Source organism: Sphaerodactylus townsendi, linkage group LG06 (genome assembly GCF_021028975.2).
Source record: "Sphaerodactylus townsendi isolate TG3544 linkage group LG06, MPM_Stown_v2.3, whole genome shotgun sequence".
NCBI lineage: Eukaryota > Metazoa > Chordata > Lepidosauria > Squamata > Sphaerodactylidae > Sphaerodactylus > Sphaerodactylus townsendi.
Genome location: NC_059430.1, coordinates 116,585,244 through 116,599,447, shown reverse-complemented (window position 1 = coordinate 116,599,447; position 14,204 = coordinate 116,585,244). Strand labels below are relative to the sequence as shown.

Genomic DNA, 14,204 nt, shown 5'->3' with positions numbered 1-14,204 from the left:
GTCAGGGGTGCAATTGTAAAGCTAGCAGTGCCAAACTTTCTGGGTATCTTTAGGATACTCTCCTGATGATACCACCCAGGTTTGGTGAAGTTTGGTTCATGGGGGCCAAAGTTATGGACCCTCAAATGTGTAGCCCCCATCTCCTGTTAGCTCCCATTGGAAACAATGGGGGATGGGGGTATCCCCTTTGGGAGTCCATAGCTTTGGACCCCCGAGGCCAAACTTCACAAAACCTGGGTGGCATCAGTAGGAGACTCTCCTGATAATACCACCCAGGTTTGGAGAAGTTTGGTTCATGGGGGCCAAAGTTATGGACTCTCAAATGTGTAGCCCCCATCTCCTGTTAGCTTCCATTGGAAACAATGGGGGATGGGGGCACCTTCTTTGGGAGTCCATAACTTTGGACCCCCTGAACCAAACCTAACCAAACCTGGGTGGTATCATTAGGAGAGTCTCCCAGCAAATCCCTGACATTTTGGTGCTGCTAGCTTAAAACACTTAAAAATACAGAAAACGCACAAATTGGGCGGGGGGCGGAGCTTCAGACATGTAATGGGGGGTGAACCCGAAACCCCCCCCCCTTTACCTACTTTCTTCAGGAGTGGAGACCCAGCATAGTTCAGGTGTCTGCAGCAAGGGGACTCTAATCTGGAAAACCAGGATTGACTCCCTGCGCCTCCCCATGATCGGCAGACGCTTATTAAGCGATACGGATTTGTTTCCCCACTCCTACATTCCTGCTGGGTGACCTTGGGCAGCCACAGTTCCTTCTGAACCCTCTCATCCCCACCTACCATAAGGTGTCTGTTGTAGGGAGCAGTAGGGAAAGGGGCAGGACAGGAAAAGGTCGGTCTGAATGTTTACAAACAGTCCCCCCCCCCCCCGCCCCCTATGGGGCGTCCCCGTGCTCTGCTGCCTCCTATTCCCGGTGGCGCCTCCCCTTCCCTTCCAGGGCGTCTGTGCTGGAGCGGCGCCCACAGCGTCCACGCAGGGTCTGGCCCCGGGCAGGGGAGCCAGGATCGGGGCGGGGAGGAGAGAAGCCGGCCCCTGGTGCCCGCCAAGGGGTCGTTGCAGAACCGGGCAGCCTTGGCAGGAGGTGCGCCCCGGATTGGCTCGGGTCCAAAGCCGCCCGCTGGGGTGAGTGTGTTTGGAGGGGGGGGGGGCGGTGGCTGTATGGGTGGGGCCTCTGCCGGCACGAGAAGGCGATTTCCAAGCCTGGGCGAATGTGCCCACGAATAAGAGTGCCAGGACAGCCTCGGGGATCGAGCGCCTTTCGCGGCGGGGCCCCTGCGCCTTGGCTCAGAAAGGGTCCCACCTACGGGTTGGGAAATTCCTGGACGTTTGAGGGCGGACCATGGGGAGGGGGCGGAATCAGACTTTGGAGAGAGAAGGGAGCTTGCAGGTATGCCCCCCCCCCCCGCCCAAAGTCGAGGCTCCCCAACTGTCCTTCTCTCCAGGGGGAAACGGTCTCTCTCCATAATCTTGAGATCAGTTGAAATTCTGGGAGAAATCCATGCTGCCCCGGGAGGCCGGCAACCCGGACAAATCACAGGTGAAGGATCTGCATGCAGGACACACAGGTGCTCTCTGCTGCACCTGCCCAATTTCTGCCTGCTGCTGAAAGCTGCTGGGTGCTTGGAGGCATTGGGATGGCACCCGAAAGGACAAACTTTTCCAGGGAGCTGGTGCCATCTGCATGTCTCCGATAGCCCCAGGTGCCAGCTGGGCCCTTCCTCGAGTGGGAGAAGGCAAGGTGGTCACAGACCGCTTCCCCCTTATGCCCTTGGACCACCGTTAGACCGGGCTGGGTGGCCGTGGTGGGGTAGTTTTTGCTCTTCTCGCCCGCATCCATGGCTGGCCACTTCAGAGACGTATCAAGGTGAGTTACCTTTCCTCCGTGGCGACTTTCAACTCTGTATTCTTCAACAGGGGTAAAGGAGTGAGCCTTTCCTCTTTACCTTTTGTCCAGAACGGTCCAGCCTCATTGACCAGCTTGCAGTAGCTGGGGGTGGATGCAGCCAGTGAGAGGGCCGGGGTGGGGTGGGGGCACTGGTGGGATCCAAAAATTTTAGTAACAGGTTCCCATGGTGGTGGGATTCAAACTGTGGCGTAGCGCCAATGGGGCTGGGCGGGGCACGACGGGGGTGGGGCCGGGCATTCCAGGGGCGGGGCTGTGGCAAGGATGCAGCCACTGCGCCGGTCCTTGGGTGGGAAACGAATGCACGCAGGCGCAGGATGCCACGCATGCCGGTGCACCTCCTGCTAGACTGCTTCAAGTTCTGCGCGCTACTGCTGAGCAAAATCACCAATTAGTAACCCCCTCTCGGCACACACAAATAATTAGTAACCTACTCTCGGGAACCTGTGAGAACCTGCTGGATCCCACCTCTGGGTGGGGGGACACCGAGGAGACAGCGACAACAACCAGAAAATGAGGAAGTGGGGAGGCCACCTAGAATCACACCAGATCTCCAAGCTACAGAGATCAGTTTCCCAGGATAAGATTACTGCTCTGGAGGGGGGACTCTATGGCCTTATTCTCCACTCAGGTTATTCCCCTCCCCAACACTGGCTTCCTCCAGGCTGTGCCCTCAATTTTCCAGATATTTGCCGACCTGGAGTTGGCAACTTGTTTCATCTACCTTTCCAGTCCATCATTGTCAAAGGAAGGGTGTGGCCTGTGGGACCACATGGCCCGTGCACTGATTCACACAGAGTGCAAGAACGTGGCATGATGTCTATTGCTGTATATCAGCTCTTGGACTTCTAGTCTTACTCGCAGAGCAAAAAAATAATGGGGTGTGCCCGTGCGCACTTAGGGATGCAACAAGAACTCAAAACTGAAATCATAATTGTGCTACTGTTTATTCCAGATTAAAGGGAAAGCGCAGTAAAGAATTTAGTAAAACAAACAACTAAATAAATAATTAAATAACAAAGGTATGCCACAATTTTTGGTTTCCCTTCCTGGCTGCTACATTGTTTTTTTGCTAAGGCTCATTCCGCACATGCAGAATAATGCACTTTCAAACTGCTTTCAGTGCTCTTTGAAGCTGTGCGGAATAGCAAAATCCACTTGCAAACAGTTGTGAAAGTGGTTTGAAAACGCATTATTTTGCGTGTGCGGAAGGGGCCTAAGAAACCTCTATCCCAAATCCAAATCTACCCCTTTTATCTTGGGATACAGCAAAGACTAAGCTACATAAAATAATAATACAGGCCCCTAGAAGATTGTGTGGAAACATTACGGCGCCAGGCTGCTAGCAATAGGGTATTGGTTTAGAGGACAATTAAGGAAGACAGGACCTGTCAAAAAAGCAGGGTTAACAATTCCATTGACAACATGGATCCTGCCAGAAGGAACACATAATATACAGACTTCAAATCCAATTGTACCAGGTGCCCATTAAATACCACTTGGAAAACAATATGAAATAGTCCTGTTAGGAGACTAGTGCCATACACCAATAACAAACACTTTCTACCAAATGCACAGGATCTTTCTTATGACAGGAAAAGGCGGCTCTAAGTTACACTGTTGATTTCCTGAAGGAGCGAATAAATCTGTCCAATGGGAGCATTTAAGAGAAAAGCTAGAGAATGAACCTTTGATGGAATATCAGTATCAGCAGATAAAAACATGTATTGGCCAAGTAGCGAGAAGAATACATACGTTCTGACCACTGAACAAACTGGAGAATTTATTGCTCTACTCAGTATCTTTGAAAGGAGGATGAGCAAACATTTTAAGAGTAATTGTTAGAATCAGGTCTTACAGAACCAGCTTGCAAAAATTGCTGAGTTTTGATTCTGGAAATTAAAAAACGATAATTGGGAAAAAATTAGCGATATTTTGAGTACGTTAGTTAAAATCAATCTTAGGTGAAACAGCCCGAAGCTACTGTTCAGTTGGTAGTAGATGTTGAACGATACTAATCAATGTTAAAGATGTCATCAAGTGAAAGGTTCTCGGTATCACATTTGGTAGGCGAAACTATTTTGGTACAAAGTATGTAAAGTCATGAGAGAAACTGTCACCCGTGAAGTGAAGTGCAGTCTGATACAGATTCTATTTCGCCATCTGGAAGAACCACTGGAAAAGAAATGTGGTTCCATTCTGAGAACTGTGATAACGGTAGTTGCAAATTGCAGGAAACAAACCAATATGCTAGCATTTGAGGTTTGATTGAGAAGGTGTTGATTGATACAAATAAAATAAAATATTGATACAAATAAAATATTGGTCTGCAAGCTTTTATAATGGAGGGAGAGGGAGCACAGATTCTGTTTGTACAAAGATGCTCTATGTTAATAAACTATTGAAATAAATTGGAGGAAATCCCTAAGCTTACAGTTCTTAGCTATATCTACTAGTTTACTGACCATTCCTAATGTAGTGGAACCTCGGTTTTCATTGCCTTCGGTTTCCATTGGTTTCGGTTTTCATCGATTTTTTCAGTGAAAGATTTGTCTCGGTTTTCATCGATTTGTCTCGGTTTTCATCGATTTGCAGTAAGGTGCAGGGGTTTGTGGAGAAAAATCACCTGGACAAAGCTGTTGCAGGCCGTGTCTGCAACTTGTTTAATGGCAATGTCTTGCCCCATTTCAGACAAATCTTAAAGAGGCGTCAGAAACAGACCTCTTTGGACAGCTTTCTGGTGTGACATTGGTCCACTGGCTCTGAAGCTGGTCCTAGTGTTATTGTTTGTTACTGTTTCCAGCATTAAACACTATGTTTATTCACCAAAAATGTGTTTTTGGTATGTTTTTTGGAGTGCCTAGAACGGATTAATTGGATTTACATTGATCCCTATGGAAAAGTTTGCCTCGGTTTTCATCCGTTTCGGTTTTCATCGATTCTTTTCGGGCGGATTACCAACGAAAACAGAGGTTCCACTGTATAAGGGAATTAGGAAAATATTTAGATCTTGTGACACTGAATTGACTGATTGAGTGTTTTTGCATTATGGCCTTGAACCGACAGTTTTGATAGGCAATTTTGATTTTCAGCTTGGACCTTTCACTATGCACTTGTTTCATAGTGGAGTTGCATTGATTGTTGTTGATGGATATTGGTCATTTGTCGGTCTTTGTTGCCACAAAAGACAAAGACAGGACCTCACAGCAGCTTCCAGACTCCCTCCTAACCTGCCTGATAGGCCAGAGCTGTGACCCCAATACAAGATGGGTCCAAATCCCCCCCTTTTGAAATGGATCCTATTTGAAAAGATCTGTCCTAATTTCTCTCTCCCTCCTCTGTTTTTCCATCTCGTTTTTCCATCTCTGTTTTTCCAGCCTCTTCTGAATCCAAGCATCTCTTCCAGATTAATTCGCCTGGTATCCTCTTTGCTAGCCAATATGGACCTAAAGGACCCAGAGACTCTTGCATCCATTTCAAACAGCATAATACGGCCTCCTGTGCAATTCCCAGTGAAGACATTGTATCGGGGTGAACCGATGGCCCTGGGGGTAAGTAAGGAGCACGTGGAAGCCCTAGCATGCCACAAGAGATGACTGAAAGGTCCCTTCCCACTATCTGGAGGAGTGCCTGTTATGTCTCTGTATGATTAAAGTATTACCTCTTTCCAGTTAGCTTCAGTTGCAGATGTTGCTACTTCAGGAATAAGGGGTTCATTTAATAATTGCTGATGGAGCCGCACAGCGGAATTACCTGCTGTCTGAGAAAGCTGCTTGCTGCATCCCAGTGTGAGTCTCTGTTCTGGACTGTCTATCTTCCACTCAGAACTACACCTAGAATGAGACATACAAAAACACGAGGTGACACACATAGGCGCAAGTAGTTTGTTTTTCAAAAAAGAAGTTCAGAAGACCTGTTCATGAGCACAACCTCCAGTCTTAGCTCATAAACACCATGCCTCAAGTATGAAAAGGTTTTGAAATATGTCAAAATAAAGACTGCCCATCTAGTGACCTTCTGAAGTTGAGTTTAGACTTTTAAAGGACTGGGGAGACCCACGTTCAAATTCCAGTCTGCCTATTAAAGTATTGAAAGACCTAGAGCCAGTAACTGTCTCCCAGCCCCACCTACCTCACAAGGTATCCCTAGTGTTTTTGGGATGGCGCCCAGCGTGCCGATTACCACTGGGACGACCTCGGCTGGTTTGTGCCATAGACGCTGAAGCTCGATTTTCAAATCGCGGTATCTAGTGACCTTCTCGTGTTCTTTATCAATGACCCTGCTGTCACCGGGGACTGCTATGTCGATGATGGTTACTTTCTTGTCCTCGATCACGGTGATGTCTGGTGTATTGTGTTTCAACACTTTGTCCGTTTGGATTTGAAAGTCCCACAGGATCTTGGCCTTCTCATTGTCCATTACTTTCTCTGGACAATGTTCCCACCAGTTCTTAGCTGTTCTTATGTTGTAATTCTTCCATAAATTCCAGTAGATGATGATGATGATGGTAGATTTCACAGCTGCCAGATCTTTAGCTAATTGTTGGCCTTCATCACAATTCGAGCCTCACCCAGAGGCCTAGGAAGTTGTAAAGTATCGGCGTAGTATTCGTGCGGATCCCAGCAGGGCTGCCTTCTGAATTTGACAGATGTTAATTTTGTTAATTCGAAGATGTTTCAAGTGCTGCCCTAGTGGGTTTTTTTATTGTTGTTGTTATTATTGTTATTGTTATTATTTAGGGATCCTCTGCATACATATTGTTCATTATTTTATTGTTGTTGTTGTTTATAATATGTACGTTTTTGTGGTTGATTGAGAGTTGTGGTTCCAGAACTGTGACTAGCCCCAGGTCACCAAGCAGGAATGTAGGAGTGGGAAAACAAATCTAGAAGACTTCTCAGTTTCCCCACTCCTACATTATTGCTGGGCAACCTTGGGCTAGTTGCAGTTCTTTCAGAACTCTCCCAGCCCAACCTACCCCACAAGGTATCTGTTGTGGACAGAGGAAGGGAAAGGAGTTTGTGAGCCACTCCTTAAAGATTGAGAAAAGTGACATAAAAACACAAACTTGTCTTCTTCTATTTCCAGTCTGTGTATTAGTGTTCAGCTCAGTCCACACCTCACCTATGAGGATACGGCATTCCTGTCCTCCACCTTACAAGAAATGAGCACCATGTTAGAAAAAAACAGCAGCCCTTGTCTTAATTCGGCTTTGGAACCCAAGATAAATGGTAACATACCATTTCACTCTGTCTCGGCAGATCACGCAGATCTTGATTGGCATCCTGGAAATATCTTTTGGGCTTGTGCTAGCCATAGTAGAAAGTCCTCCTACATTCTATGACCAAGAAGGACATATGCATACTCCATATTGGCTGGGAATCCTGGTAATTATCCACTTACAGGCTTGGAAGAAGCAGGCATTGCGGCTTTCACCCCACAAAGGCAGTGGCATAGCGCCAACAGGGCTGGGGAGTGGGGGTGCATTGCCCCAGGCATGCCCCAGTGCGGGGGGCGTGGTCAGTGTGTGGAGGTGGTGTGGAGGGGTGGGTGGTGCTGCAGCAAGGGCACAGGGTGCACATGCGCTCCAGTTCAGTTCCCCCTCGCTCCGCCCCTGCACAAAGGACTGTGCTTTGGAGAGTCCAGCCATCCTATCTTTAGTTATGAAGCTGCTTAAAGCTTAGTGTTGAATGTACAGCTGTAGTTGATCAGCTGCATCAACGAGATTTGACTGGGCATTGTCACGTATAGAGGAACGAGCAGCTGGCATTAAAAGATAGGAAAGCTTAATTTCCTATGGAATGGAATTCTAGAGTAGGCAACAGTATTGGGTGGATTTACTTTGCTTGCACGACATTTCAGGATGCCCATGCTGTACCCTTGGGCAGGTGAGGGGAGCCTTGGCGAAGGGTAGAGCATGGATATTCTGAGATTTCATGCCTAACAGGACCGTCTTTTGAGTGTAATTCTTGTATCTGTCTGACAGTTCATGGTGTCTCATCCCATCACCAAGTGCTCAATGGATTAGTTCCCAGTGGCACCTTGGGGTTCTTGGCAGCTGCCACAGAAAGGGATCCAGAAATTATCCTTTTCCCACTCCAGAATTTCATTCTATAGGAAATTAAGCTTTACTATCTTTTAATGCCAGCTTCTAGTTCCTCTATGTGAGACAATGCCCTTTTAAATCTTGTTAATACAACTGATCAACTACAGCTGTACATTTCTTTCTTCACGGTACATAATTTCTGGATCCCTTTCTGTGGCGGATGCCAAAGACCCCACGGTGCCACTGAGAACTAACGAATTTAGGACTTTGGTGATGGGACCAGACACCATGAACTGGCAGACAGATTCAAGAGTGTAATTAACAGAGGCATTGAAGTTGGGTGAATTTTTGTGACTCAAGATGTAATCCCTTCTCAGAACCTATCCTCAACGTAGGCCTTTCAGAAATATGGGATGTCCTCTCAGTCCACTTCATGAGACCCACTGTGCTCCATAATTTGTATAACCTACCACTGTTTGATGAATCTTTGGAATTCAAGGACAAGACATAAATCCACTTTTGGATTCTGGGTCCTCTTGACACTTTTGAGGCCTCCACCAGATGACCAAATTAATTCCAGTCTCAGACATTTCTCATCTACTGGTTGGGAGGAACAGATCAAGGGATACAAGATGCTCAGATTCAAACCCTTCCGTCCCTTCTGATCTCCTTTTCTTTCTTCCACAGTACATCATTTCTGGATCTCTTTCTGTGGCGGCTGCCAAAACCCTTAAGGTGCCACTGGTAAGTAACCAATTTAGGACCTTGGTGATGGGATTAGACACCATGAACTGGCAGACAGATACAAGAAACCAGTTCTGGGATATTGTGTTTTAAGACACATTTCACTATTTCTGATCTGAGGCTCTCTCAAAGGCAGAATCCAAATGTTTTCAACCCAACAAAAGGAATACGTCTAATTCATCTTTGTTTTCATGGGTTTCAGTGGGAATTACATTGACCATTGTAATGTCTTTGCTTTCGTTTGAGACAAAAATTTAAATGACTGTAGATTCCATCCAGTGGAGGTGGCAAGACTTTAGGCATAACTCTTAATAATATTCCACTGCTACAAAATAAAAGGTTTTGAATTTTTTTTGAAATGTTGGATGCCATAACATCTGGAGCACAGCTTTTCCAAGTGACATTAACATATGAAGAAACATTTATACTCTCGGGTATTCTCAGATAAAGCAATCAGTTGACAAAAGTAAACAGGAAGCATTCTATTAATAATAAAAATAAAACTTGTTTTATTTTTAGGATGTGTAGAAAGACATAAGTAAAAGGTGACAGGCATAGAATCAGAAGTCTAAATGCAGTGTTCCTGCAGTGTGTACATATAGACAAAGAGAAGTATTATACTACGAAATAAAGGAGATCAATGAAAAAAGGAAGAACAAGAGATCTGTCCCACAAGATCCAAAAAATCAAAGGGAAATTTAAAGCACGGGTAGGTATGCTGAAAAATCAATACAGAAATACATTAACTGAATTGGATAAAATAAAGACAAGATGGGGACAGTACACTGAAGAATACACAAAACAGATGAAAGTATGGCAGACGTATTCCTTCAAAGAAGAACCTGCAATTTTAGAAAGTGAAATGATACAATAAAGCTTGTTCAAGTCAGGGAAACAGACTCCATCAAAATCTTAACAAGAACATGCCCACAAACGTGTAAACAAAACAATGGCCCTACAGGCTGGAAACTCTCAGTTAACATTCCAGTCCCAACAGGAGACATCAAAGACTGTAGCAACTTTTGGACCATCACATTAATTTCTCATGTGAGTAATGTGATGTGCAAAATTTTATAACAAAATCTTTTACCATATATGGAACGGGAAATGGCAGATATTCCAGCTGGATTCAGACATGAAGGTATATTAGAGATCATATTACAAATGCTCATTGGTCACTGGAGCAAAGAAGAGAATTTCAGAAGAAAATCAGATAGTGTTTTAGAAGCTCACCAAAGCTTTTAACTGTGTGGATCATGGAAAGCTATGGTTGGTTTTAAAAGAAATGGGTGTGCCACAACATCTGACTGGTTTGATGCACAACATACACTCTGAAGAAGAGGCTACTGGATTGTTGTTTTCGCACAAGTCACTTAGCATGTTTCCAATATGTTTTCTTTCACCGTGATGTTTGTCTGTACTCACCTCTCCCAAACGCTTCATGGCTGTCATGCGGGACGGAACTTTTTTTGTTTGAAACAATAGTTTCTTGATTCATTTGGACAATTGGACAGAACAAAATTTGTATCTTATATAGCAAAACTGAATCCCTACAGAAAAGTAAACCGTATCTATATTATTGATGGACCACTCAATGATGCACCAAATGAGAACCAATCAGACAGCACTTGCTTTTCCAGAACCCTGTGGACATGTCTTAAAACATGTCTTGAGAACTCTAGGAATTCTAGGTGTTTGTATCGCTCTAAACAGTTTTTCTTGTGCAAATCGTTGCCACAAAGCATAAATACTGGTGATGAGGTTATCTCAGCTTGTTAACTAAGTTGAGCATGAGTTAAAAAACATGCATTCCCTAACACAGCAAGGGTAGGCCCCTTCCGCACATGTAAAATAATGTGTTTTCAAACCACTTTCACAACTGTTTGCAAGTGGATTTTGCCATTCTGCACAGCTTCAAAGAGCACTGAAAGCAGTTTGAAAGTGCACTATTCTGCATGTGCGGAATGAGCCTTAGATACTAAAGTGCATGGCTAGTATATTTAAATTCTGCTTGGTTTATCAGTCTACTATGGCTGTGCTCTGACCTTTACATTTTCTCCATCCAAATCTCTGTCTTATGGAACACAGACATTAAAAACAAACCCATCATGTTGTTGTAAGATGAGAGAGGTCCAGCCTTAGATGTCTGAAGCCCTTGAATTAATGGGGAGCTTCTTGCTTTGATCCTGTTCCCTTCTGATTGAGAGCTTGGAATTTCCTCCACTTTCTCTGTTTCAAGTATCCCCTTTTTTGCAGTGCCTGCATCTTCCTTGTGCTTCTTCATGTCAGGAGGTTGTGATGAAGGGCAGGGACCCTCAAGCAAAGAGAAGATGAAGTTTGTCTGCTATCTGTGGAGGCTGAAAATGTCAGAGATTTTATAGAAGTAGGTGGGACCTTCTCGAATTCACTGTCTGCTTTGTCCCGTAGGTGAAAGGAATGCTGGGAATGAACGTTGTCAGTTCCGTGGCAGCGGGCATTGCGATTGTGATGTTCTCTGTTTCAATATCTGATCCAAGACACTACTATGGCTGTGAGTTCCACTCTTTCACCACCATGACGCCTGACATTTGCAAGGAACATGTCACCATCCCTCATGTGAGTATGCCTTATAATAAAACAAGACTGTGGCCAACTTACCCACTCTGAAGGAAGGCTGAGGGGGAGTGGGAGCATTTCCCCTCTTGGTGAACATTGCTTCTGAAAGAAGGAAGCTATCTGTGATCTTGTCATTCCCACCATGAGCTACAGAAACACAGCTCAGTAGTAGTGCATCTGCTTAACATGCAGAAGGTCCCAGGTTCAATCCCCGGGCTCGTCAGTTGAAAAAAGACTAGGATGTAGGTGATGTAAAAGACTTCCACCTGAGACCCAAGAGAGCTGCTGCCAGACTGAGTAGACTTTATTGACCATGATGGGCTGATTCAGTATCTGACAGCTTCATGTATTCAGCGTCTCCTGGTGTTTATGTGGAGCAAAAGTAATTAAAGTGGGCTAAGGGCCGAGTGACTCTGTGGGAGTACTGTGCTTCTCTGGAGCCTTTAAGAATGGAGTTCCTCCCAGCTGGGACTGGATGTGGCCTTCTCCTCATGCAGTTGTTCATTCCTACCTATTGTGAAGGTGTTCTTATTCACAGCTCTTGTGCTTCTCTTGCAGAATCTCAGGCAGTCAATAACTGCTATCCTGCTGACAGTCACAGTCCTGGAGTTCCTCATCAGCATCACCACTGCTGCCTTTGGGTGTGCCACTGTGTGCAGGAATGACTACAGCGAAACGGTAATGGCCTAGATGGGATGGTGGAGGCGTTGGTGAAATTTACCTCATGAACCCAGGAGTAGGAATCTTGTATGGGGTTCTTGTGTCATCCCTTGAAGGATTCATAGTGATGAAGCTGATGTTCCTGTCAGAGGTGCAGTCTGAATCCAGGATGCCTGCAGTGTTCAATGTTGCCTTCCCACCTCCAGTGGTTCAGTGTGGAGCCCAACAGTCACAGACTTTGATCTCGGCCTGCCAGCCCACACTCCTGTTTACAAAGGAGAGCCAGTTCACCCCATTAGTTTCCTCTCTACATGAGCCGTCCCAATCTGTGAATGAACCTGCACAGCTGAGAGCAATCAGGCTGTGTATCTGCATCATGAATAGAGTAATACTTGTTGGTTGTGAGTAAGACCAACAAGAGCCACAGGGGATTCTAGAGCCATTCCCAGGAAGTGCTGAAGAGCATTTCCTGAAAGATGCTCTTGAGAAAGGCCGGCTGGGAGGTCCTTTGGATTTCTCCAGAGGTCTGCAATTAGGAACAACCAGTGATGTTAAAGATGCAAGACGCGTGGAGACTCATGGCTTTGTTTCTGCTCATGGGCAAGAGTGAGGAAAGAAAACATACAACAGGCTGCCAGGAACTGTATGACAATGCCCGCAATGCCTGGATTGAGCCTACAGGCTGCCTTACCTGGCCAAAATAACCCAGGCAGATCATGGGCATTTCCAGGACACTAACGCCCACTCTTATTTGAATCATGACATTCCCAGGCCTGAGCGGGAGGCCGAACTTTGTCACCATGTGACTCCTTGAGCCTGTGAAGGAATCAAGGCATGCCTGGTATCAGAATAGCATCCTCTGAGGACTTGACCCTGACTCTTGTCTCTTCTTTCTTTCAGACTGTGGTGATTTTTCAGAAAACGGTTGAGGGGACTGCTCCTGCGTAAGCACTCCCAAGGCAAATGTACGAGAATGTGGGCTGGAGGCATGAGGGGTTTTTTTTTTTGTCCCTGATCATTTCCCCAGCGGAGTCTTCTATAAGCAACTGGACTTTGTTTTGCTTTCTTTCATTTGCAAAATATTTTTTCATAAACCCTCACTTGGGCTATTTTTGTTAAATAAAAAGCACATTTTCTTACTTGATGCCATTTGTGTTTTCCGTTCCCGCTTTTTTTGCATGTATGTTTTGCCAGTATATTACATCAAGCTGGCCTTGTGAAAATGGAGGTACGTTCCTGGCTGCCGCTGGTGCTCCTATTCTCCCTCCCAAGCTGAGACAAAGAAAATTTGTGTTGATGGGGAAGTCCAACATTTGGCTCCAGTGCAACTTTGGCTTGGTTTTAATCAGATCTGAAAGGACAAACGTTATATCAAGAGGGAAGGCAGCCTGATCTTCTCAGCTCTCAGAAACTAAACAGGATTGAAACTTGAACGAGAGACCAAGGAAGATTCTGCAGACAGAGGCCATAGCAAACCACCTCCGGGCAATGCCAAACCACCTCCACTTATGCTCACCTTGCAGGGGTGAGCATAAATTGGCTGCCAATCGACTACACTTTACACATACACAACTGAATAATTGTTTCTGGTTCTTGCTTTCACTTTACTTGCATTTGTCATTGTGATGTTTCTAGCAGAGTCCCCAACTTTTTGGGCCACTGGACACTCATGGAAGCTTGAGAAACGGTGCTGAGAGACCATGGGAAGCAGAATCAATCACAGAATGGCTGCTAAGGGGTGGAATCACAAGCTGGACCATGGGAAGCAGAATCAATCACAGAATGGCTGCTAAGGGGTGGAATCACAAGCTGGAAGGTTGCAATCCAAGTGCCAAGTTATGACTGGGCACTCCTTGTGCTCTCAGAAAGTCATACTCCTGAGGTCTTCTGAAGCAGTTCCTAATCTAGTGCTGTGGAGGGCAGCTGGGATTGGTTTCTTGCTTTGGGAAAGAAGCAAGGGGGCACCATAGCACCCACAGGTATCTTGTCGGTTCCAACCATTCTATAGTTCATTTAAAGTGACTGATACCCTTTGAGCAAAGACATACCTACTCTTCCCCATCACCAAATACCTCACACAATAAGGCCATGGATATACAATTCCTTAGTTTCTTGAACTCATATGGGCTTGGGAAGGACCCCAGACTGTCACTCTTCCGTGACTGGCAGCTTAGTCGTGCGAGCAGAGGTAGATTGTAAGGCTTCATCTTACAAAACATTAAAAACGCAATAGAAAGAACT

The 14,204-nt window shown here is 45.6% G+C and overlaps 1 protein-coding gene across 4 annotated transcripts; it reads left to right on the top strand.

Moving 5' to 3' along the window:
• The first annotated feature begins 820 nt into the window (after positions 1–820).
• LOC125434367 (membrane-spanning 4-domains subfamily A member 15-like) lies at positions 821–13,102 on the top strand. Of its 4 annotated transcripts, none has more exons than XM_048499647.1 (7): positions 821–1,137; positions 5,325–5,469; positions 7,180–7,305; positions 8,652–8,708; positions 11,136–11,303; positions 11,862–11,981; positions 12,864–13,102. In XM_048499647.1, the coding sequence occupies exons 1-7, from the start codon at positions 857–859 to the stop codon at positions 12,909–12,911; spliced, it is 945 nt and encodes a 314-aa protein (XP_048355604.1). In that variant the 5' UTR covers positions 821–856; the 3' UTR covers positions 12,912–13,102. The 4 variants fall into 4 exon arrangements, with proteins under 4 accessions (XP_048355604.1, XP_048355606.1, XP_048355607.1 ...); XM_048499648.1 differs by having other exon boundaries at positions 877–1,137; positions 5,296–5,469; XM_048499649.1 differs by lacking the exon at positions 7,180–7,305.
• The last annotated feature ends 1,102 nt before the right edge of the window (positions 13,103–14,204 follow it).